This window comes from Pyrus communis, chromosome 12, assembly GCF_041283825.1.
Source record: "Pyrus communis isolate YQ-2024b chromosome 12, ASM4128382v1, whole genome shotgun sequence".
In the NCBI taxonomy this organism is placed as follows: domain Eukaryota; kingdom Viridiplantae; phylum Streptophyta; class Magnoliopsida; order Rosales; family Rosaceae; genus Pyrus; species Pyrus communis.
In genome coordinates this window covers 11,756,137-11,782,880 of record NC_142576.1, presented here as the reverse complement: position 1 = coordinate 11,782,880, position 26,744 = coordinate 11,756,137, and the positions used below count along the sequence as shown (strand labels likewise).

The 26,744-nt window shown below is 38.4% G+C and overlaps 2 protein-coding genes across 2 annotated transcripts; one reads left to right on the top strand and one right to left on the bottom strand.

Moving 5' to 3' along the window:
* The first annotated feature begins 4,889 nt into the window (after positions 1–4,889).
* On the top strand, positions 4,890–11,212 carry LOC137744723 (phosphatidylinositol 4-phosphate 5-kinase 9). Its single transcript, XM_068484509.2, has 9 exons — positions 4,890–5,092; positions 5,985–7,313; positions 7,766–7,933; positions 8,337–8,502; positions 9,189–9,299; positions 9,548–9,735; positions 10,003–10,160; positions 10,296–10,461; positions 10,648–11,212. The coding sequence occupies exons 2-9, from the start codon at positions 6,067–6,069 to the stop codon at positions 10,925–10,927; spliced, it is 2,484 nt and encodes an 827-aa protein (XP_068340610.1). The 5' UTR covers positions 4,890–5,092; positions 5,985–6,066; the 3' UTR covers positions 10,928–11,212.
* Positions 11,213–11,522: 310 nt separating this feature from the next.
* On the bottom strand, positions 11,523–14,571 carry LOC137744724 (uncharacterized). The gene is made up of 7 exons (XM_068484510.2): positions 14,303–14,571; positions 14,054–14,223; positions 13,865–13,941; positions 13,659–13,724; positions 13,457–13,531; positions 13,290–13,361; positions 11,523–12,301 (listed from the first exon to the last, which is right to left on the bottom strand). Exons 1-7 carry the CDS (start codon positions 14,452–14,454, stop codon positions 11,876–11,878), a joined length of 1,038 nt encoding a protein of 345 aa, XP_068340611.2. The 5' UTR covers positions 14,455–14,571; the 3' UTR covers positions 11,523–11,875.
* Between the last annotated feature and the right edge of the window lie 12,173 nt (positions 14,572–26,744).

Sequence of the window (26,744 nt, the reverse complement as noted above, 5' to 3'; positions counted from 1 at the left end):
ATTGTAGAAAAATGGGAGGATTCAAACGAATCTTGTCATAAGAAGGCTTAATAATAAGCTTTCCCATTAAACATGCTTGACATGCGATTCCTTGGATCAAACCTAAACTTTGGGTTAGTGGATGCCCGTGTGAAGATTTAAGGATACGGCGTATCGCTATTCGTCTAGGATGTCCTAAACGATCATGCCAACGTGTAATTTCGTGTGCGGTCCCAATAGTAGGGCCGGCCACATATTGGCATTCAATAGGGCGTATGGTTGTAGTATACATACCACTTGGTTACACTTCATATTCTCTAGAATACACTTCTAGCCATATTCGTAGGAAGTTATGCACATAAATTCAACTCTATTTTCAACGTGGGTTTCAGCGTAGTAATTGTTATCTCTAATGTCCTTGAAACTTAGCAACGTTCTTTCGGAACATGGAAAATAGAGTGCCTCATCAATGGTCAAGATTTTACCATTGGACAACATTATACGTGCCTTACCCTTCTATCAGGTTGGATAGGCCTAAGAGGGTTGTCAAATGTGCATTCTTAGGTATAAAGTTAGTGAAATAGATGCGTTCACGCAAAACAATGTGTGTGGTTGCACTATTTGCCAGACAACTAACTTTTCAACTAGTCATACCTAGAATGAAAAATTAATTTGAATTGGTCACATGCATAAAAGTTCGTAAAAACAAATATCAATTCAAAGTAATTTCATTTATTCAAGGATGGTAATTAATTAAAACTTAATATCCAAAAACAAATCACCAACTAATAATCCAAACATAAAGGAAAATTGTTCAAAAATCAACCAAAAAAACAAGGGGGGTTCGGCCACTTAGTGGAATTCGGCCCCAATTGTCTTATTTCAACTAAAAGATAAGTCTATGTCTAAGATTCTAATCTTCCATAGGTGGTGGTATCCTCCTGAAAGTCAGAAACCTTTATCTTTGTAGTCTCCGATTCATCTACTTGCATGAAGTTTGATTCAAACTTCTTACGATGAGAATAATATTCATCTACAACCTTCTTGGGAGCTCGGCAAACACGGGACCAATGGTCCTTTGAACCACAATGATAGCACATGTCCGCATCTATGGTTTCAGGTGCTTTGCCCTTATTCTTAAAGTTCGGGGCCTTGGGAGTGAGGTTTGGGTGCTTTTGGGCTTTGTTTCCTCCCTTAGGTGGGCATTGGCTCTGTTGATCTTGGTGGGTTGGCTTCTAGCCACCCTACTATGCCTCTTTTGGTGTTTTGGGCGTTGGTTTGTGCTATAATGTGCTTCAGGCACAGCAGTCACCCAAGTAAGTCGAGCTTGATGATTCTTCATCAACAGCTGGTTCTGCTTTTCAACAAAAAGTAAAACAGAGATCAAATCCAAGAACTTAATGAACTTCTGAACTCTATATTGTTGCTGCAGGACAATATTAGAAGCAGAGAATGTCAAATAGGTCTTCTCCAGGAGATCTTCTTCAGTCAAAGTTTCATTGCAAAACTTGAGAAGTGATCGGATTCGACAAACTTCAGAATTATATTCATTCATAGACTTAAAGTCTTGGAAGTGTGAGTGCTGCCAGTCGTGTCTTGCTTCAAGCAAGAATATGTCCTTTTAGTGATTAAAACGATTAGCCAAAGCGACCCATAATGCACGTGGACCCTCCTCTGCAAGATACTCAGTTTGCAGAGCATCATGGATATGTCTTCGGATGAAGATCATAGCAGTGGCTTTTTCAGCTTCGCCAACATGCTCGTTTGTTGCTTCTTCAATAATAAGACGCAAGTTCTTTGCAGTGAGGTGGAGCTTCACATCTTGAACCCTCTTAAGGTAGTTCCTATCACAAAAGAGATGGACAAGATGTGGTTAGTGTAATGGAGAAAAAATCAATCCATTCACGTAGGAGTATAACATACAAGTTCTAATAGACATGTATTAGTTTAATTTTGCATGAAAAACTTCGGGTTTTCATGGGTGATGTTTTTAAGTGAAAACTTCAGGTTTTCAAACAAGGCATGTTTATAAGAAACTTCGGATTTCAAAATAATTATGAACTTTATGTTCATATATTTCTGTAAGCAAACACAAATATATATGCAAACAAATATGCAAAAATAGAATTTTTAGGTTTATAATTATAATTGAATTGATTTATTTGGACTTCGGGGCAAATTAAAGTGTGGATGAAAAAATATAAAATCCATTGGGCCTAAAATAATTAGGTGAATAAAACTCGGGGCCCAAAAAAAATAAAGCCACGGATGGCTAAAAAAAATTGTGCCGTGTATCCCAGGTCCAAGAATTGGGATGGGGGTCTCAGGTGGGGTTGCAAGCCCACAGTGAGTACTGGGTAGGGATTGGGCTGCTGCAGGCAAACCCAAAAAAAACTTTAAAAAAATGTTTTTTTTTTCTTTCGCAAGGCTTTTTTTTTTTAATTTATTATGTGGGCAGTGAGAAACTGTTTGGGCCGAGGGAGCTCCAAAGCTCAACGGGCTGGAGCAGTATGCCAAAAAAAAAAGAGGCCAAGCCCAGTGGTTTTGGGCAGGCAAGGAGCCGATAGCTCCTGGTTTCGGCTTGGCGCAAGTAGCAAGCTTGGCAGCACGTGGGAGACAATAGGAGCCCAAAGGGCTCAACTATGTGTGCACAGTGTGGCTCATCACCATGGATGGGGTAGGGCAAGACACGGGTTCAAAGAACCCTAATTGTTCTAATCACAATTTTTTTTTGTTTTTTTTTTTTATAATTCAATTATATGCATATTCAAAACAATAATATGTTAATTTAATTCAATGTGATGCATATACAAATATATTTGATGCAATTCACAGCAAATATCAAATTCACATAATTCAACAATTATGATTATGAGGCATACACAATTTATGTAGAATCTAAAATACATAAAACGTAAAGTTGGGTTATGCATCATGGTGAATGTTCATGCTATTAGGGCTGCAAAAATATCGAGATAAAAATCATTGTTTTGAAAAAACCTGATTGCGTGATGATATGGATGAACTGGTTTGATGCAGAAAAATTCTTCAACGTCAGATTCCTAAGCGCAGCGGTAGGAGCGTGCTAATAACGTGTTGTGGTCTATTTTATCTGATAAGGAGAGGGAGGGCCGACGGCAAGGAGAAGAGAGAGATAGATGTGTTTGTAGAATTGTAGGGGAATGTGTGTTGTTATCCCTCCTACATTGTGCCTTTATTTATAGTAGTAAAAGGAGAGAAGATATTCCTTCATCCCCAAGGAATACAAGATACAATAGGAAAGGATAACTAGAATCAAATCTAATCTAGGATTTACACAATCATACTTAAACTAGGAATGTCTACAACATTTACTAATTATTACATAAAATAATTCATTTAGACCAAGGGCAATTTAGTAATCAAATGGTTTTGATTCCGATTCAAAAGTGAATTGGTAAACAACTTATATGAAACCAACATCATTCCTATTCCATTTCTTGATAATTTACTAAACACCTATTGTAAGAATCTGATTCTGGTTCATTCCCAATCTAATTCCTTCTCAATTCAATTCCCCCCATTTTAATTACGGATTAGTAAATGAGTCATTAAATAATTGTCTGTTTTTCGGTTGAAATCACCTATATCATTGTTGCTTGAATTAAAACTCAGATTAGCATGTCTGAAAGTCACTTTTGAGTATATTATATCATCATAAGATCAATTAAAACTAGAGCTACTGCCATTTTACACATTTTAAGTTTATAGTAACTTTCAAAATGGGCTACTAGATTTCAATTTCTAACATTGCATGTCTAATTTTGAAATCATATCAGTTTATATTTCTAATCTGACGAAGCTCCACGAAGACTATATCTGATCTATGTGATGCAAGTGTGACTACATCAATCGATAAATGAGTGTCATTGTTCTCAAGTCATCAATTTGACAAATTATCGGAAGGTCAAACAGCTTGAGTACATAAATTGATATGATTCCAAAATTTGATGGTGCCATATGAGAAGTCAAATTCTATTGGTCCATTTCGAAAACAATCATAAACTTGAAGAGTAAAAAATATAGTGTTGAGAATGAATCTCACAATGATGAGAGGAGGGATCTTGCATGACGCTTATAAGAGGTTGGGCTCCCTATATTGTCAATTGGTATTATGGTGACATCTCAACTTTCTTTATGATATTAAAGTAGGTTGTCCCACGTATGAAGCCAGACAATCACACACGCTTCATGTCACCCCTTTGTATTGCCAATTGATTTTACGATGAAGCTCAACTTTTTTCGAATAGTTCTCATCATGTTTACATGTTTCAAATAACGATGTATTCTACTTCGTTGATAATCTTAGCTAAAAACAAAACAACATGAGGTTTAACAAAAAAACAAAAACAACATGAGAGAAAAATGTCTTTAGAATTATTATTTAATGTGTATATCTAAAACTAAAAGTTACAAAAGAAAAAAAAAACTAATGAAAAATGTTTGAAAACTTTGAGTTTTAACGATAAAGACAAAATAAAGAGTAAGTGAATATTACCAGGATTGATTATTTTAGTATAAAAATATGATTTTTCATTAAAGTAAATAATATTATAAGTTTTTCGTTAAAATCTCCAAAAAATAAATCATATTAACTCAGCTAAATAGTGAAAGAGAAACCTGCCAAGAAATTTGGACGTGTAATGTACGAGAGCATAAATAAAACCAATGACGAACGGGGGCGGTATTGTCACTTCAAGCCACAATCTTATGCAAAAAGTCGGCCGCTATTTACGCAAAGATCATCCATTTAAATTATATTTTACAAATTATATAACAAAAACTATGATAAATACATTATTTCTTATAATATTAATTAACCTACTTATTGTTTATTAGAATATTTATAATTGTGGTCTAATTTTACTAACAGTATTCTTTATATTATTGTCGAGTGCGTCTCTGGCTACACAGTTGGCTTTGGGATTCGCAAACATTTGGTCACCATCCAAAACCCAAAAAATACACAACACAGAGAGGGGGGAGAGAGAGAGAGAGAGCTTCAGAATCCAAAACCCACCGCACTTGCCCATGTTCAGCTACTTCAATCTCGCTCCTCGTTTCATTTTCTCAGGTATATTTCTTCTTCTTTTCTGCAGAAAGTTTTGAGCCTTTGATTTGCTTTTGTGGGTTGAGTTTTGACTTGTTAGTGGAATTGCCTTTTGTTTTGAGACTTTTGGCTTTTGGAGCTGAAATCAGCTCAAGTTTTCTGCTTTTGGGCAATCAGGGGGTAGAAAGTTAAGTGAAAAGTGTGGATGCTTTTTAATTTTTCTTCATAGAAAAAATGAACGAGGAGGTAAATGTATGCTCTTTCAGTTATCTCTTGGATTTTTGATTTATTTTCAGAGGCACTATTTGAATGTGTTAGGCATCCAGAAATTTTAGCTGCAACATAAGGCAAACTTATTTGAAGATTTGAATGAGTTGGGCATTCAGAAATTTTAGATACAATATCAAAGTTAACCACTTGATGATTTTATAGGCTTTGGTTGACTGAATTCTGAAAGATCATTTGAGCATTTTCTGCCTTGTTGTGTCATGAGATATTGTGAAAGAACATTTTTCTGCTTCTTTTTATAACTTGTGTATTTTAAAATTTGTTTCTGGATAAGTAACATGCGCCCGCTAGTTCAAATTTGATCTCTTCTAGTTATAGTTTTCCGGTGTGATTGTAGAGCATATGTGTATTGGCTCGATGCTCTTTATTTTAGCCAATTATTAAGTTTTTGGTGGTGATATTGTAGTTATATTAGTTTAACGGAATCAATAGGATTCCCTTTTTTTTTTTTCTATATTTTTTTTCTTCTTCATGCCATTATAGTTCAAGTTAGATCTTTTCTCCGAAAATCCATCTTGAGCACTTGCGAACTGCCCTTTATAGAGAGAATTTAATCTTTCTGCTGTTTATAAATAAGAGGACAAGGAGTTTCCTGGTATATTTGCACTCATTCGTATGACTTTTACAGATTCCTATATCGTCATTTGGCCTATGAAAATTCTGGAGTGCCTATAATTGTGTAAGAAACCGAAAATTTTGGGACATTATGCATGTCTGGCCCTGCGGCCATTGGCGATAAAGTGGAAGAAGCACAAACTTTTGCAGAGAGAACAAAATCTCTTGATGTCAGTTCCAGAGAAGACAGAGAATCCATAATAAATAATGGTGAACTTGCTGATACTTCTGAAATTGCCGCCTTTAGAGTCAGGGAGCTATTACTTCCGAATAGGGAGTCCTATTCTGGACCTGTGCTTGGCAACATCCCTGAAGGAAAGGGAAAATATGTCTGGTCAGATGGCTGCATATATGAGGGTGAATGGAGACGGGGGATGAGACATGGGAATGGAAAAATTATTTGGTCTTCAGGTGCCGTTTATGAGGGCGAGTTTTCAGGCGGATATATGCATGGCACAGGGACCTACATTGGATCGGATAAGTTGACTTATAAGGGGCGATGGCGGTTAAATCTCAAACATGGTTTGGGGTATCAAGTCTATCCTAATGGAGATGCCTTTGAAGGCTCTTGGATGCAGGGGTTGCCAGAAGGGCCTGGCAAGTATACATGGGTAAATGGAAATGTTTATCTTGGAAATATGAAGGGAGGGAAAATGTCAGGGAAAGGAACTCTCACATGGACCAATGGGGATTCATTTGAAGGAAGCTGGTTGAATGGCATGATGCATGGATTTGGAGTATACACGTGGAGTGATGGAGGCTTCTATGTTGGAACTTGGACCCGCGGTTTAAAGGACGGGAAAGGGTCATTTTATCCAAAAGGCAGCAGACTTCCAGCAGTAGAAGAACTTTACCTGAATGCTTTGAGGAAACGAGGGCTCTTGCCAGATTTAAGAAAACAGAACAATGCACATATCCATCATGCTGGTTCAGGGGATATGGGAAATGCGAAGATTGGAGAGAGCCTGCAGGGATCTCATCGTGCTTCAGCCGACAAAATCTCTACTAGAAATCTGTTAAATTTGGAGCAGTCACATAGAAATGTTTCCTTGGAAAGGCGTTGGAGTCTTGAGGTATCTTTTGAAAAAGTTATTGGACATGATCCATCATTATTGGAGGGTAGAGAAAAAGATTCTGAGACAGAAATTCCAATCTTAGAGCGAGAATATATGCAAGGTGTCTTAATCAGTGAGCTAGTAATAAATAACAGCTTTTCTTCATCATCTAGAAGGGCAAAACGGCGACAAAAGAAACTAGCGAAAGTGGTCAAGAGACCTGGTGAAGCAATCATTAAAGGTCATAGGAGCTATGATCTAATGCTCAGTTTGCAGTTGGGTATCAGGTACATTCACTTTTATTACTTTCCTTAAATTCGTTAGACTTCTTCATCTTTGACTTTTATGCTTGTATTATTTTGTCTTCATTTATCTTTTGTATCAAATGCATGGTTTTTAATTAGATTATATTGCTTAATTGGTTCCTCCCTTCTGGTATCGGCAAAGATTTATTAAGCAATGCGATTTGTGTTTACATTTCCCCTTTTGGATTCGGGACAATGTATAACTCCATGAGAGGGTTTAATTATTTTAACAGGTTTTTCTTTTAACAGGGTTTAATTAGTTATATTAGTTGTACGACTCCGTGAAAGGGTTTAATTATTATAACAGGTTTCTCTTTTAGGAGTGAAAAAGGTTTGCAGTCCAACCGCAATTGCTGATGTTCCTCACTTAGCTCATGTGCATTGCATACTTTGTTTACTGAAACTTAATTTAAATGTGGATTAAAATGTGGCAGGTATACTGTTGGGAAGATAACACCAATACAAAGGAGAGAAGTCCGAGCATCAGATTTTGGCCCTCGGGCAAGTTTTTGGATGAACTTTCCTAAAGAAGGCTCCCAATTGACACCACCTCATCGGTCAGTAGATTTTAGGTGGAAAGACTATTGCCCTATGGTCTTTAGGTTAGTTGCCATATCTTGAATTTTCTTGCCTATTTGTTTGTTTGATGCATTTACAGTAATAGGGATATTCTTTTCTTTTGTATAATGGTGGACCAACTATAACTTTGTCATATGTTCTCACACTTATATCCTGTGTTGGGATTATAACCATGAACCATTTTTCTTCCGAAAGGTGAAAAAGAAAGAATTGCACTTTTACGTTTTACTGTAATATATGTATATACAGAATCATTCAAGTGCAGGCGTCCGCACCAAATCAGGCCTATACGCATGGACACACACACACACATACACAACTTGACCAAGACCTTACCCTGAAAAATTGGGTTGTTTACTCATATGCACAATCATGTGTGTGTGTGGGTGTACTGTATACTTCTATAATGTTTTCAACTCATTGCAGGAATTTAAGAGAGATGTTCAAGATCGATGCTGCTGATTACATGATGTCTATTTGTGGAAATGATGCTCTCAGAGAACTTTCTTCTCCTGGAAAAAGTGGTAGTGTGTTTTTCCTATCTCAAGATGATCGTTTCATGATTAAGACACTCAGGAAATCTGAAGTTCAGGTTTGTATCACTGCTGAAGCTTTTGCATCTTCATTTTTTGTTGATGTACATAAATTACTAAAGGCTTGTGAAGTTATCTTTTTTCTCCCTGTAGAAAATTTCTGTATGAATTCATAGTTTTGTACTAGAACCAGTAAACTTATTCCTTCGATTCTCACCTACCCAAGCAAAGGGCTTTATTTTCTTTAGCCCTTCCAAAGAGCCTTAGATAGTCCTTCGTGCAGTTTCATGATTTTTGTTCTTCGAAGTTAGATGCAAACAAAAACTATAAAGAGAACTGGACATTTGATTGAGATTAAATTGTTATGGAATTACTGGACATGTCATTACTTAATTGCCACCGTCTCAGAAGTTGCTTGGTACGCAATGTGCCAGCTGTTTTCTGACTTTTATTTTCAAGTAATTTGGTGCTTCTTTCCCCTGAACAAGGTTCTTGATAAATCTTATGTCTATTCTTGAGGACCAGTAATATCAAATTAGTACAACTATGATCTGACATGTTTCATTTACGTGTCTTAGTGTGCTCATATTTTGTATACCAACGTTATGCTCTGTGTTTTATTTGTATTTATATCCTTTGCCAATAAGGTATTGTGACACGTACTGCAATTGAAGTTCTGCAGTTTCTTCTCCTCCTCTTTTCTTGAATCATCTGGAGGTGTGTTAACCAGAGTTCTGATGTGTAGGTTCTTTTGCGGATGCTTCCAAGTTATCATCATCATGTAAGGTCGTACGAGAACACCCTCATCACAAAATTCTTTGGTCTTCATAGGATTAAACCTTCAAGTGGTCAAAAGGTGATGGGAACGGTGCCTTTAGATTCTTATGAGCTTCCATGCTATAAGTGTGTTTAAATATATGCATCATGATGCCGTTACATTCCAGTAAAAGTATCAGTTGAGATGCTATACGCCTGTATCACCTTGTCTAAGAGGCAATTCTATAGTGAATTCTCTTGTTATTTGCAATGATACTATCCCTATTAATGTAAATTGCTTCTTGTATTTTAAAGACTAACATTTGCTCATTAAAATATGCTTTGCAGTTCCGCTTTGTAGTGATGGGAAACATGTTCTGCACAGAGCTAAGAATACATCGAAGATTTGATTTGAAAGGTTCATCCCTTGGTCGTTCTGCAGATAAGATTGAAATTGATGAAAATACAACACTTAAGGACTTGGATTTAAACTACTCTTTTTATCTGGAACCTTCTTGGCGAGAGGCTTTAATGAAGTAAGTGGGAGTTCTAGAATCCAGATGGGTTTTCACTCTCTTTTACTCGCAGTCCATACCTTAGGTGTATAAATGACTTCTATAATCTAGGTGACCCCAGATTAACTTTAAGTTTATGAAAACACAACCTAAGAATTTTTCATTAAAAAACATGTAATTTCTTTTATTTTTGGCCTGCGTAACATGTATTATCTCTAGCTTTAGGTTCTAATGTTTTTCCTTTGACTATTGCTACTGAACTCATTTTGCTCTCCTATTATTATGCAGTCAGATTGAGACTGACAGCAAATTTCTGGAGGCGCAGCACATTATGGATTACAGCCTTCTCATGGGAGTGCATTATCGGGCCCCCCAACGTCTGCGGTCTGTCATGTCCTACAATAATACCAATCGAGCTGATGGTTTGGGAATCCTTGCAGAGGAAGGTCATTGTAGTTCATAACGATGCACAATTTAGTTGTCATGACTCATCCTCAGTTTTTCAACGATATACAGAGTTTTTTTTTCATTACCACAAAAGACTAACATAATAGTTTTTGCTTTTGGTGTTTGAATGACAGAGACTCTGGAGGATGAGATCTCTAATTACCCACAAGGACTTGTTTTAATCCCTCGTGGTACAGATGATGCTAGTGTTGTTGTGGGCCCTCATGTGAGAGGTAGCCGGCTGAGAGCATCATCTGCCGGTTATGAGGAAGTTGATCTCCTTTTACCCGGTACTGCAAGGTATGGAGCATTTATCTAGACCCCATGCAGAGAATCTGTTTTAAGTCGTCTTTTGAAAAGCTAAGGATCTGAAGTGAAATCACAACTAAGGGCGTTCTTAATACAAATGAAGTTTATAATTTTGCATGTACACTTGCCAAATTGGAATAAATGATCTTATTTTGTCGTCACGATGTATTTAAGCAGATTCCAAATCCAGCTGGGTGTGAACATGCCAGCAAGGGCAGAGCAGGTTCCTGGCGAACAGGGAGACCAGCAGACATTTCATGAAGTATATGATGTTGTGCTCTATCTCGGAATCATTGACATATTGCAAGACTACAGCATGGGAAAGAAGATTGAACACGCATACAAATCTCTTCAGTTTGATTCCTTGTCCATCTCTGCTGTCGACCCTACATTCTATTCCCGGCGCTTCTTGGAGTTCATCCGGAAGGTGTTTCCTCCAAATGCCTTGACAAGGTAAAAGCCTGGTGTTCCAAACCTCTTCTGAGATAAGGCCTCCAGTTTGCATGCCTTCAAGGACCGTTCGCACGAGCGGTCTATGAAATGTTCGGGGAGTGCATTCGGGGAGCGTCGTTGATTATGCCAGCATTGAGCAGCAGCTGGGTTGAGTGATCATAATGATTTGGTTGAAAAATTTGAATTTGTTTCTCTACTCCCTCTGCTTTTGCTACTTTCGGAGCGCCTGCCGCTTCATTACATGTACTTGTATCCATTTTCCGATTAAGGTATTGTGTTTAATCGATAAGAGACATCCAAACCGTCTTTTTTGCACGCGAGGGGCCGTAAATGATTGATTACAAATTGGAAAATAATTTTCGCACTCGCATTTTACCTTTCCTCTGTTAGATTCAGGACAAGCATGAGATCATTGAAGAGTCGAGGTATTTTTCATCAGCGTCAATTTATCGGGGAGTGATTAGCAATCTTTCCTCCTACACACTTCTGTTTATTTCAGGTCATTAATTCTCCTTTAATACATTTAACCGACAAGTTAAACTAACGCGTAACATGGAAATTATTAATTTGTTACTAAGCACATAAATCTACTTAGAGCATGACCTAATATCAAATGCATTGCTCGCAAGTAAATGCACACAAAAACCAAAAGTACACTCCAAAAGAAATTGCCACAAGGCATGTTTCCTTTCCCGAATTCCAGAAGCTATAACATCTCCATTTCAATCCTATAACAATAATATTTGTCTTTAATAAGGGAAAAATGGGAATTCAGAAACAAACTAGGAACAAGTAGGACTATAAAGGAGTGGTCGTTAATAAGGTACAGCTTCCAGTTTAACGGGAATACCGGGTCATTTTTTGCTGACTTCATTCTCCACACAGATACTGCAAATATGTTCGCTGAGATGCTCCGGTACAAGGACGGCCACCCCAAAGGCAATTGGTTTCCTTAACTCATATTAGTAGGTGGTGGGGGTGGACGAAGACCCTGGCCCTGCATTTGTTGTCCCGGAAAGCCTTGTGGAGGTGGCATTGATGGAGGCCTTCCCATCTGAGTGCCAGGAGTGAAATTCGCCATTGTGTTACCAACAGAGGGCGGAGGAGGGGCAGGCGGAGCACCACCAGGAGGCATAGGCCTAGGGCCATTTCCCATAGGAGCTGATGGTAGTAAAGATCCAGGAATTGGCGGAGGAGCTCTGGGAGGATTTCCCATTGGTGCACCAGGCGGCAGTCCTTGTGGCGGAGGAGGAGGAGGACCTTGGGGTGGTGGGGGCAAAGGCCTTGATGGAACACCGGGAGCACCTGGGCCATTGGCTGCAGGGGGAGGTTGTGGTTTGTTCGCCTCTGGTGGCTTAATTTTGAAATATAGCTGCAACTGCATATTGGTACATCCAACACAGAAAAATGAGAAGAAAAATTCAACGAGCAAAAAGCATAAAAGAAAGTCAACTAAGACAGTGAAACCGGAGGGCTTTCATATAAACGCCCTTGAGAACATTACACTTTAAAAAGCACTTCGAATTCAATACTTTAGGAGAAAATCCTGCTGAGTTTTCATTGGAGGGACACCAAAATAATTTCACAAATAAGAATCCGTAAGAACACGACGTGTGGCCGGCTGAGGGGCTCTTTTCCCAGTTGAACTCTGGAAGTGTTTTCTCTATGAAACTATAGTTTGCCAGGATTTTTTTTCCTTTCTTAATTTTACAACTAATAAAACATCCGACCTGATCTAGTGAGCATGCAGCAGTTTATGCAGATGTCACCAATTGGTGCCAACTGTCGAGAGACTCAAAACCAAACATGTGACTTACTTGCCAAATCAAATAAGCTTTCTTAAGTTAGACTCCATTAGGGTCGTTTGATAACCATTTCTTTTCAAATTTTTATTGTTCAGTTTTGTGCTAGAAATAGAAAGCAAATACGTGGGGAAAATGAAGCACATATAGAAGTGGAGGAAAGATGGTGGTGAAGAGATGTATAAGAAATGTACAAGGAAAGAGTCGAAAGACACAACGAAAACTAAAAACCAAAAACTAGTTTAAGTTGATTTCAGTTTGAAGAATTTGATTTTATTTATTCTTCTTTGTTTCTTCCCTTCCCTCCCCACTACCCTTCTTCGGTATTTCCCTCCTTTCCCCCAATTACTCTCCCTATATCTCAAGCACAAAAGTGAAAACTAAAAGTAAAACACAATGGTTATCAAATGAGCACTAGGGTTTTAAGTGCCTATATCTTAAAACAACCACAGACAAGATTTACCAACCAAATGAACCGCAAAAATTGACATCCCAATGAAACACTTTATCTATTTCTAGAAGTGCAGATAAAAAGACATGAATCAGTAGGGTTAGAGAACTAACTGTGAACATTTTTGAGTCTGGATCCCAATGTGAGAAAAACTTATCAGTTTTGTCAATCTCAATGTTAGGAACCTGAAACAGAAACAAACATGGAGGCACAATAAATGTCCTGAATCTAACAATATAAAAAATGAATGAATACCCAATGCATAGACGGCAAGATATACCTTGAAAGCAACTATCTCGTAAGGCTCGGCTGCAAATAGAAGATACTGGTACCTTTTGTCGACGGGTTGAACCCTCTGTGTTCATGAAAAATCAACATTAAAAAAAAAAAACTAAAAGAATTCACTGAAACATTTCTAATAAGAAAAACGAGTAGAAGAAGAGGACGTCCATAAATTGCAGGCCACAAAGATATAACCCTACCTGCTCATAAGATGACATAAAACGGTGCCTTGGCTTTGTATTATCTTCAATCTCAGGATATTCAATCTGCATAACACATAGATGTAACGCAACATTAGCTACACCATTAATTTGCACACTATATACCCTTGAATGAGAGCTTATTATTTCAGGAAAATACATATAGCACAATGAACACACACACACACACGCGCACACACACACACCTGGAAGAGAAGAGACCTCTGCTTTGTTTCGCCATCAAACTGCTTTGTCACTCGATACCCCGGCCTACCAATTTTGACTGCAACCATACATTAAATGGTATACTTACAACAGTTAACTCCATTAAAACAACTTTCCATGCACACCAAGTGTTCGACAAAATGCGTGTGAAAGAAATACGAGATACATACCCGTCTTTCGCACATTGACCTTGCGCTTGTGCGGCTGGGGCTGAGCAGGAGCGTCCTTTGCCTCGCGAGCAGCTCGTTTCGCCAAGTTGGTCTGATGGCGCTTGCCTTGTGTATGCGCCAAGTAGTTGCCCTCGTTGTTGTGCAGCGTCAAGCAAAGCTTACATTCATAGCTGTAAAAACCAACCAACAAAATGCAACAATTAGATGGAAAGCAGTGAAATTTGAGCAGAAATCAAAAGAGGGTCGTACCTTCCGAGGTGATTGCGCATGAAATAGGGATCTTTGGCGAGATCGATGGTCTCTAGGGCGAGTCGCCGGAGACGCTCCCGGCGGTCGATGGCTTCGTTCTGTGCAGAGGCGGCGCCGCCGCTGCCGGGCTTTGAACCCCATTCTCTATCCATATTCTCAGTTGTGAATCACCAACTGTTCCCCTCAGCGGTTTAGAATTTTGGAGAAATTCCCCCAGTCGCAGACTCACAATAGTCCCCACTCGCTACCCTCTTTCTCTTTGTGTTTGTTGTGAAGGAAAATCTGGAAATTAAAATATTATTGGGCTACAAGAGTACAGTTGGGCTAAGGAAAAGTCAATCCAGGCCCATTTCACCCATTTTGCTCACTTGGGTATAGGGAAGATCGGCCAGACGCTGACATCAACAGCAAAGGGAATGTGAGCCTGCCGAGCCCACCAACAGCAAACAGACCTGATGTAAACAGTGCGGGTGATTCAGGCCCAGACCAGTTGGGCCAGCAACTTTCACTATTAAATTTTAGGGGTTTTTATCATAAAATGATCCTTGAAATTGACCCTCACTGTCAAAATGGTCCTTAAAATTGAAAGTCAATCAATGTAGTCCCTGAAAATAGGTGTTGTAAATCAATGTGGTCATTCCGTCACAATTCTGTTAAAAATTCCGTTAAATTGACTTGAGACATCAAAATGGTTCCTGAAATTGAAAATCGATCAATATAATCCCGCAAGTAAGGGTCCCAAATCAATGTAGTCATTCCGTCACAATTTTGTCAAAAATTCTGTTATGTGCTGATGTGACACATAAATGGATCACAAGTCTATTAAAATTAAAAAAAAAAAATTACAAATAGGTTTAATAATTTAATAGTTAATAAAAGGTTGTGTACCCAAAAACTCAATCCTGCAATCACCTCCAATCCCAATCAACATTCCTCTACCTCCTCTGATGTCTATTCTCTAAAAAAAAAAAAAAAAAAAAAAAAAACTCAATACATCCATCTTTACACACTTCGACACCCTTCACCGAATTAAACCTGGATTAAGATCACCTTTGGTGATGACTTGGCTGATTGGCAAAGACTTCTGGGACATCATCGTTAACATTTAAGTGATCAACATCCTCACAACCTTAATCTTAGAAATCTTGTTCAGTGCTTCCCTAATGGTTTGGTGATTCAAAGAACGACGAGGTCTACCTTGAGATAATGAGGTTATAACCAAGGTGCGTTTATTGTTGGTTGAAAACTATTTTCCAAACCCCCTCTTAGGCCTTGGTTAAGCCTTGTGCCTTTAAGAATTTATGGAAGGGATCTCTCTTCGAAGTAGATCTTACTATAAGAAAAAAATTCCATTGTGCAAAAAGGTATCTAGACAACTTTCTAATTAATTATTAAACTCACATCAGCACATAACAATTTTTTTTTTACAAAATTGTGGTGGAAGGATCATATAGATTTGCGACTAGATTCATCAATTTTCAATTTTAGGGACCATCTTGATGGTGTAGGTCAATTTCAGGGACCATCTTGATGGAGTGAGTCAATTTCAGGGACCATATGTGATAAAAACCAGTAAATTTTATGGGGTCCACTTATGTTCCACATTAGCACTTAACGGAATTTTTAACAGAATTATGACGGAATGACCACATTGATTTGCGACACCTATATTCAGGTACTACATTGATTGATTTTCAATTTCAGGGACCATCTTGACGGTGAGGGTCAATTTCAAGGATCATTTATGATAAAAATCCTAAATTTTATTGCTTCCCAAGAACAATCCGACAATCCAGGTAACACGGGCATAGCCTTAATTGCTTCCGTTAATCATGATACAGGTTGGATTATTGATTCAGGGGCCACTGATCATATGACTTATTATCGTACTCTTTTTAACTCTACAACACCATCACCATGGGTAATATTGTCACCACCAATGGAGTTATTGCCCCTGTTATAGGGGCGGGTTCAATAGCACTCACTCATATTCTCTCCTTATAGAACAACTTACTTGTTCCCACACTCTCTAGCCACTTGTTATCTGTAGGACAGGTCACCGAGCAATTAGACTGTGTGGTGCTAATGTTTACGTCTTTCTGTTTACTTCAAGATATTCGGACCCAAAAGATCATTGGGTGTGGTACTAATAGAAGGGGGTTGTACTATGTTGATGATATTGTACAGAACCGTGTTCATCAATTTCAAGGCTATGATAGTGGAAAGCTGAAGATTGTTCAGTTGTGGCGTCGTCGTCATGATCATGCCTCTTATGGTTATTTACGAAAATTACTTTTGTCATTCTTCAGTAATATTTTAGATTCTTCTCTATAATGTATTGTTTGCACATTAGCTAAAAGCCATCGAGCTTCGCATTCTCCAAGTCTTAATCAACGAACATTTCGTTTTGAATTAATTCATTCTGATGTATAGGGACCATCTCTGGTTACTACTCAGCATGGAGTGCGTTGGTTTGTAACATTCAATGATGACTGCACAAGGATGACTTGGTGGTACCATGATTAATAAAAGTGATGTGGGTGAAAGCTTCAAAGTGTTTTATCACATGATTTACACTCAATATTTGCTCTCTGTTAAAGTACTTAGGTTAAACAATGGTGAAAAATATCTTAATCACGATCTTTCTCAATTCTTCAAAGAAAAGGGTATTCTCCACGAGACTACTTGCCCTCGGACCCCACAACAAAATGGAGTAGCCAAGTGAAAAAATTGACACATACTTGAAATTACCTATGCTCTTCTCATTGGCGCTTGTGCACCTAAGACATATTGGGCTGATGCGGTAACCTATGCCATTTATCTCATGAACCGAAATGTCATAGTGTGTTCTCTCTTTTAGGACTCCTTTGGTTGTGCTTGTTGACCTTGTTTTGCTCATTTCCACCCTTCGTCTCATGAGTTTTTAGGTGTGTGGCATAGGTCCATCTCCATAAAAATCAATGTAGCAAACTTGATCCATGTGTAGTCCGATGTGTTTTTATTGGATTTAGTCTTCAACAAAAAGGTTATCGGTGTTACCATCCATTTATTTGCCGCACATACGTTACCATGGATGTTACCTTATCTGAAGATGAGTTATTTTTCCTTCCCAATTATACTTTTCAAGGGAGACAATCTCAGGTGAAGATTATGGTTGGTTTGATATTATGCCTTATGTTTCGGTAAATACCCTAAACGGGCCTTTAAACCACACATGCCTAGATTATGCAGATCATGCAAACCGTGACTACCTGATGGGCGTTCCGACTTGACAGATTGAATGGGCCGCTAGGACCGTGCGGTGCTTACCCAAGTGGGCCATAAGATGCATCCAAGAATAATGATGTCTGCAGCCCAAATGATGATGTTGGGAATGATGTTGCTATTGCTATGTGCAGCCCAAATGATGACGTTACTGTTGTCAGCCCTTATGCGGCTGCCAGCCTAAGTAGGCCAAATGGAAATTGTAGTGTTGGCCCGAGTGGGTCTTCAAGGGTGATGACTGCCCCAAATTTAAGCAATTGTTTGAGTAATAACTCGAGTTTTAATTCAGTGAGCTAGAAAATAGTAACAAATACCCTCATACTTCTCAAGTACTCGTCTATGATCTTATGGATATCCTCGAGGTAAGTACTCACTAAGAAATTATTAAACCACTTTATGTGTTATCTTCTAAACAGAATCGAGGAAAACCACCAGATAGGTACTCTCCAGAAGGGAAGGTGCGGTACTCTATTACAAGCTATGTCTCCACTCATCGACTCTCATTGAGATACTGTGCACTTGTTCAGTAGATGGAAACCATCAAAATACCTACTAGAGTGGAAGAAGCCTTGAAAGATCCGAAATGGAAAGAGGCAATGCAAATTGAGATGGATGCATTATAGAAGAATAATACATAAAGCGTAGTTACACTACCCGAGGGGAAGAAACCAGTGGGATGCAAATGGGTGTTCACTATCAAACATAAAGCAAATGGAACAATTGATAGGTACAAGGCAAGGTTAGTGGCAAAGGGATTTACACAAACCTTTTGGGGTTGATTATCAGGAGACATTTGTTCCCGTTTCGAAAATGAATACTATTAGAGTTATATTATCTCTTGTTGCTAATTTTGACTGGCTTCTGAGACAATTTAATTTTAAAAAGTGCATTTTTGCATAGGGACTTAGAGGAGGAATTATACATGGATTTTCCACCAGGATACGACATTGCAACCAACTATTGCGAGAAAGTGTGCAGACTTCAGAAAGCTTTGTATGGTCTAAAGCAGTCACTCAGTGCATGGTTTGGGCGATTCACTCAGGCCATAAAAAAGTACGGATATTGACAAATAACTCAGATATACCTTGTTCATCAAATGCAAAGAGGGTAAAGTAACCTTGCTCATTAGATATGTGGATGATATGATTGTCGCAGGTGATGATGTGATTGAAATTGAACGATTATAAGCGTACTTGTCCTCTGAACTTGAAATAAAGGACCTAGGGGGACTCAAAGACTTCCTATGCATTGAAGTCGCTAGATCTCAGGACGGAATTTATTCTCACAACGTAAGTATGTGTTAGACCTGTTGTCCGAAATGGGTATGCTGGCGTGTAAACCTGTGGATACACCCATAATGCAAAATCATCATCTTGAAATCTACCAGGATAAAGTTCCAACAAACAGGGAGAGGTATCAAAGATTAATGGGGAGGTTAATTTATTTGTCACTTACAAGGCTAGATATTGCTTATGCTTTGAGTGTGGTGTCAGTTCATGCATACACCGAGTAAGGATCACATGGTTGCGATAATGCATATTTTGAGTTACTTATACTGATGTAGATTGGGCTAGTAATATTATTGATCGACGTTTTGCATCAGGGTACTTTACGTTTGTAGCAGGTAACCTTGTGACCTAGAGAAGTAAAAAGTAGAATGTGGTGGCTAGGTCTTCGACAAAGGCTGAGCATAGAGGAATGGCACATGACATATGTGAGCTTTTGTGGATTCAGATTATGCTTAATGAGATAGAGTTTAAACCTGAAGGGACTATGTTGTTGTACTGTGATAATTAAGCAGAGCAGAAAATAGCTAACAATCCAGTGCAGCATGACATGACCAAGCATATTGAGGTTGATAGGTACTTCATAGAAGAGAAGATGGATGTTAAGTTAGTTGACATTTCGTTTATAAGAACAAAAGGACAACTAGCAGATATTCTGACACATACAGTCTTTACTGGGAAACTTCGGACTCACTCGACAAGTTAGGCCTAGGAGATATCTACGCACCAACTAGAGGGCGAGTGTTGGTGTGAGTCAACACAAGCACATGTTGATTAGGAAGTTGAATAGGAATGTAAATATATTTCCTAGTTTGCTTAGGATTCGTTTAATATTGCTTGTGTTACAAGGTGTGGTTATATATATGTATTTCCTCCTAACAGGAAAAGCATAAGACACAGAGAAATAGATTGAAGCCCTAAAGTTAGTTTTATTTGGTATTCCTCTTTACTTGTAAGTGAGAGATCTTAGGCTTGATTCTCGCCAAAGGAAGATTTGAACCACATCATTGTTAGCATATTGTAAGACTAAGTCGACCCCACCCCTTTAGTGTAGATAATATCGTTTGTTCAAAAAAAAAAAAAAAAAACAACAGAGAATGAATATACTACCTGACCAGATTGTGGAAGCATGAAATTTGCACCTACACAAATGGTCATGCCCACCATTTAAAAGTATTCAAAGTAGGATAAAATCCAACATCTTTTTTATCCTTTTTTTCATTTCATTTTGCATCGATAAAAACCTTGCGATTTGCTCTCTAAATGGTGCAAAGTTCTCAAGGCAAATTTGCGCACTTCTAAGTTTATAGCTCGACTTATGTGTTGAAAACTTCGTAATTTAGTTTCCTTTTATGGTAAACTACAATTTGTACCACCCAACTCTATTACTTATCTTCAAGAAACGATCAATCTAGTTGCAACTGCAACTTTACAAGCAAATCAAGAACCCCAGCAAATGATTGACATCTATACGATGCAATTGTTTGTGGGGACACTTATGGGGCAATTTGATAGACCTTTGGTTGGCAATATAGTTGGCATGAAGTATGAAATTAGTAGAGTAGTCATGCCACATCAATTGAAGGGAAAACAAAATGGGTCATCTGGACGACATGTAATTACCGTTGCATGCACTATTTCTTGTTGTGTGAGTGTTTTTTGCTTAATCTAAGTAATATTGATATTAAGTATTGTTATGTGTTAAAATTTCTACATTAAGATTTATTTTTTTATTTTTTTATTAGAGTTCATGGAGAAGAAATGCAAGAGGAGGAAGAGGATGGAGTTCCTAGGGGAAATGCCGAAAAAGGATGAGGATAAAATTCTCCATCAAACATCACATCCTTTTCCTCCTACAAGATTTCCTCATTGGGAATTCCATCATCTTCCTCCTCCGACATTTCCTCATTGTAAACTCTAAAAAGAAATAATAAATAAATATCAATATGGAAAGTTTAACCCAAATTAATACATAATTACAATATATTATTACATTCAACGACCAATAGTAGGAAAAACAGCTTGCGCGACGAACAACATTTTGTTGCACAAAAGGTACTTGCGTGACGGAATAAACAATGTCATCGCACAAAAAATATAGGAAAGAAAAAAAAAATTTGCACAAATACTTCACTCGACAAATACTTTTTGTCATCGCGCAAAGTCAGCAAGAAAAACGCAGGGTAACTTTTTTTTGTGCGAAAACCTTACGCAACAAAAAGGGGACCTTTGCGGAACAAAGGGTTCGTCGCGCAAGTTGTTGTCAGTTTTCACTAAGATCATTCACTGCATGTGAATCAGAGGAATTAACACTGCATTTATTACAAATGTTTCCGCGACAAAGGGTTTGTCGCGCAGAGGCCTAACCTTCTTATAAATATGCTCTTCTACTGTCCTTATTCTTCACAATTCTAATCGTGCTGGGATGTAGGATAAAAACAAGGATCAGAGCATGCTTGCCCCCGACCCTTTGATTTGAGGCAACATTTTGAGTTCACACATGCGATTGTTATAGCCATGGGGAATAATTGTCATACTGCTGAGTGGCGTTCTTGGAAATATGTGCCTGAGAATGTGAAGAAGGCGGTGATGGATGAATTATTAGTAAGTATACTATTGATGAATCAATAATTAATTTTGTGAAATTTTTTGTTGTATGTTGAAATTAATTATTTACATATATGTGTAACAGTGTAAGTATACTCTTGATGATGATAAGAACAAATAGTTGATGGAGGATACGTTAGAGGGAGGTTACAACCGGTGGCGTTATGAGGTCCAGCGGAATGGAGGAAAATCGAAATAGTAGTTTTAAATTTATGTTTTTGAGGACAATATTTAAATCAAAGGTTTTTTTTATAAGTTATGTATTTGGATTTAATTAGGGTTTAATTCCTGTTTGGTTTTTTAAATAATTGTATGGATTAAGGTATTAATTATTTTTAGAAAAAATATTTAACCGAACATATGTTTGTAATTATAAGGTTTACGTAAACTTTATAATTACAATCATTCCATTTGTCACTGCATATATTGCGCAACGCTACTTTCGTCGCCCAAGACAACTTTGCGCGATGAACAACAGTTGTCGTAACGCAAAGCACGGTCGTTCAAACCTTCCCATTTATTGTGCATTTATGACGTGTTTTGCCCGACGAACATAGTTGTTTGCACAATGAATGTGCTCATCGCGCAAAGGGATCCTAGTGATATATAAGCATAGTTTCAGAACCCTAGTTTAAAAAATAAAAAGTAAAATTGTTTCAAAAGAATGGTCGATTCTGGAGAAGGTTTTGGTAAAAAAAAATTATAGTGCGATCAGAGAGGTATCGATGGAAGCAAGTGCTGTACTTTGAAGGCAAAAGTATGGTTGATGCGTACGTCGAATTTAGGTACGACATTGGGAGTTTGTTGCGGAGGGATTGTTCTGCTGAGTTTGAGTCTTTAAAAAAGGTCCCTGAGAAGTTGAAGGAGTCCATGCTGGGGGAGTTATCGGTAAGTTTGTAGTAAATAATGAATAACCAAGGAGTCCATTCGAAGATAAGGTATAACATTGAAACTTTTTAAAGACGAGGTATAAAACTGTTAATAACCCAATAGTTGAGGTATTTTTTTGTAATTTACCCTTAATTTAATGTTTAATTAGGTTTGACTTTTTTATTTATATTAAAATAAAAATTTACATTACATAAAAATAAAATGGAAAAACATAAAAAAAAAAAAAAATTTAAAATGCATTTTGCGCAACGAAACTTAGTTTCTTCGCGCAATTTGTTTAAAATAATAAATTATAAAGTAAATGAAACAAAAAAATTGTAACATTGCGCGATGAATACATTATTTGTTGCTCAAAGGGTATTTGTGTGACAAACACATTTTTAGTCACGCAAAGGGTATTTGCGTGACAAATACGGTGCTTGTTGCGCAAAATCATTCGTTCAAAAGTTAACCTTATAAGCTGGATTCAGTTGCGCAGAGGCAAACTGCAGATTAAGCCTTTGCATTCATCCCCTTTGTTTTTCTTCAATCTGACATCCGTCATTTTCATTTTCTCTCAATTTCAACATCTAATACTCCTGTCATCTTCTTCTCTAAGTTGATCGAGTTGTCTCAGTGTGTCTAGTAAGCGTTTTTTTTTTTTTTTGTTATGTTAAAAGTATTAATGTGACATCCCACATCGTCCAAGAGAGTGATCCTTAAATGTATATTCCCATCCTTACCTAGCACGAGGCCTTTTGGGAGCTCACTGGCTTCGGGTTCCGTAGGAACTCCGAAGTTAAGCGAGAAGGGGGCTAGAGCAATCCCATGATGGGTGACCCGAGGTTGCTCGTCAGTTCCCAAAAATAAAACCGTGAAGGAATGGTAAGCCCAAAGAGGACAATATCGTGCTACTTTGGTGGAGCGGGCCTGAGAAGTGATCCGCGAGCCGGGATGTGACAATTGGTATCAGAGCCTAACCTTGGCCGTGGTGTGCCGACGAGGACGTCGGGCCCCTAATGGGGGTGGATTGTGACATCCCACATCGCCCAAGGGAGTGATCCTTAAATGTATATTTTCATCCCTACCTAGCACGAGGCCTTTTGGGAGCTCATTGGCTTCGGGTTCTGTAGGAACTCTGAAGTTAAGCGAGAAGGGGGCTAGAGCAATCCCATGATGGGTGACCCACTGGGAAGTTGCTCGTGAGTTCCCAAAAACAAAACCGTGAGGGAATGGTAAGCCCAAAGCGGACAATATCGTGCTACGGTGGTGGAGTAGGCTGGGGAAGTAGTTCCGCCCCAGGCCGGGATGTGACAATTTTGTATCAGAGCCTAACCCTGGTCGTGGTGTGCCGACGAGGACGTCGGGCCCCTAAGGGGGGTGGATTGTGACATCCCACATCACCTAGGGGAATGATCCTTAAATGTATATTCTCATCCCTACTTAGCACGAGGCCTTTTGGGTGCTCACTGGCTTCGGGTTCCGTAGGAACTTCGAAGTTAAGCGAGAAGGGAGCTAGAGCAATCCCATGATGGGTGACCCACTGGGAAGTTGCTCGTGAGTTCCCAAAAACAAAACCGTGAAGGAATGGCAAGCCCAAAGCGGACAATATCGTGCTACGGTGGTGGAGCAGGCCCAGGAAGTGATCCCGCCCGGGCCGGGATGTGACAATTAATGTAAATTCATACTAATGCCATGAATTTCGTTATTTATATGGATATTGTGTGTGATTAGCGATTGGGGGAGAACAATTGAGAAGGTATTTTTTTCGTGCTATTTTTTTAAAATATAAAATTAATTAGGTTATGTTGAACTTATGTTGTTATGTTTATATTGTGTTGTGAAATTATATTTATATTATGTTGTTAAATTTGTATGTGACATACAAATATGTGTTGTGATGTACGGAGTTAATTGTAATTAACTTTGTACTTGTTTTTTTTTTTTTTTTTTTTTTCAGTAAAACTTAGTTTCTCGTTCGAGGATTAGTTGGATTTCACGCATGGATGCGAAAGCATGATTGTGGTCCAATTGATTCTTCAATTGTCCCATTATTTGGATAATTTGGGAATGCACAGTTATGACACGTAGTTTATGGTTGAAGGATTAGGTTTCGGTTGTGGAGATTTCAATGTCATCTCTGTACGTTCTTCGGGTGGCACATAGGTATTTCATATCTACTTCGTCCATCTGAAGAATTGTACCAAGATGCTACTGAAATTCATCCACGTCGAAATCTAATCTGATGTAGCCGTAAATTACGTGACATAACTATGCATTCCCGAATAGGATAGGGCCCTTACCAGAGGCATAAAGTGACACTATAATTTGTATGAAGTTGTTGTGATTGATGTACTATTATTGTGGTTGCAGGAATTATGAACAGGACGTGGATACAGAACCCGAATAGATGCATAGACGAATACTTGGATGGAATCGATGATTTTATTGACCTTGCACGTACACACAACCCGGGTGTAACTAGAATCCGGTGTCCCTGTAGAAGGTGTAACAACACGTTAAGGGAGACTTTTGAAAATGTTCGATTTCATTTAGTAAGGAATGGAATGGTTGAGACCTATAATACTTGGAACCATCATGGGGAACAATTAGACAATGCTTCGTCTTCAAACGCCACAAGAGTGGACAATGTTAAACCTATTGTGGATCCTAATGAACAAGTCATGGATATTATAAATGATGTTTTTCCATTTGCATCGACAAACATCAATCAGGAAGGGGAAGATGATGTGCCTACACCATTGGACAGTGCAACGTTCAAACAATATGAAAAACTATTAAAAAATGCCAACCAAGTGTTATCCCTGGTGTGCGAGGGCTTTTCAGTTCTCATGGCCATTGTGGAACTAATGCACGGAAAAATAAAGATCGTATGTCAAACCAATGTTTCGATTACTTTTTGGGGGTTTTCAAGAGAATGCTTCCAAAGGACAATTGTTTGCCGAAAGACCATAGACATGCGCAAAAGGTGTTGAATGGTCTTGGATTGGGTTATGAAAAAATTCATGCTTGCAAAAACAATTGTATTTTATTCTACAAAGAGAATAAAGCATTGGATAAATGCCTTATATGCAATGAGTCGGGGTTCAAAATGACGTCTCAAAATAGAATGACTAAGATCCCACAAAAAGTCATGCGTTATCTACCCCTGACACCTAGGTTGCAGCGATTGTATATGTCGACGAATACTACCACCGACATGAGATGGCATAAGGAAAAACGGGTAGACGACGATGTGATGAGGCATCCTATAGATGGGGAGGCATGGAAAGAGTTCGATTGAACGCTCCCCGAGTTTGCTGCTGATCCCCGGAATGTTAGATTGAGACTTGCCACTAACGGATTCAATCCATTGGGGATTCTAAACCAACACCATAACACTTGGCCAATTTTTGTATTCCCATATAATTTGCCACCTTGGAAATGCATGAAAAAAAGAATACATGATGATGACTCTTTTGATGACTGAGGATCCTGGTAGGTCAATCGATGTTTACTTACAGTCGTTGGTTGATGAGCTAAAAGATTTATGGACAAACAGTGTGCGCACGTACAATAAGAGCACTGGGAAGATGTTCACTTTGCGGGCAGCGGTTATGAGGACTGTGAACGATTTTCCCGCATATGCAATGGTTTTTGGGTAAAGCACTAAGGATTATATGGCATGCCCTGTATGCAAGAATGATGTAACATCTAGTTGGCACGTCGGAAAAGTTTGTTACCTTAGTCATCAAAGATGGTTGCCATGGGACCATGAGTTGCGGGAAAATGATAAAGAGTTCGATGGGAAAACAGAGCATCGCCTCAGGCCTAGAGAATGGTCTGGTGATCAGATTTTGGAACAACTTAACCATTTAGATTTTGCTACGTTCAGGAAAACAGTGAGTAGGACTAGACCTTCTACACATATGAACTGGACACATAAGCCTATGTTTTTTGAGTTCTCGTATTGGTCGAAACTAAAATTGAGACACAACCTCGACGTTATGCATGTTGAGAAAAATGTATTTAACACATTTGTGGGCACCATTCTAGATATTGAGGGCAAGACAAAGAACACGATCAAAGCTCATCTTAATTTGGAAAGAATGGGCATACGGAGGGGTTTATGGATGAATAGGGATAGTGATAAAGCTAGAAGGGATCTTGGATTTTTTTTTCCATGAAACCGAATGACAAAAAAAAAGTTTTTAAAGTTTGTATTGTCTATAAAGTTTCCCGATGAGTATGCTTCTAATATCGCACGTTGCATGAATGTTGACAGGGGTAAATTTGCTGGACTAAAGAGCCATGACTACCATGTGTTTATGCAACGCCTACTTCTTGTGGGTATTTGACACTTATTGCTGGAAGATGTTGTGAAGCCAATCATGTTGTTGTCTAGATTTTTTTTC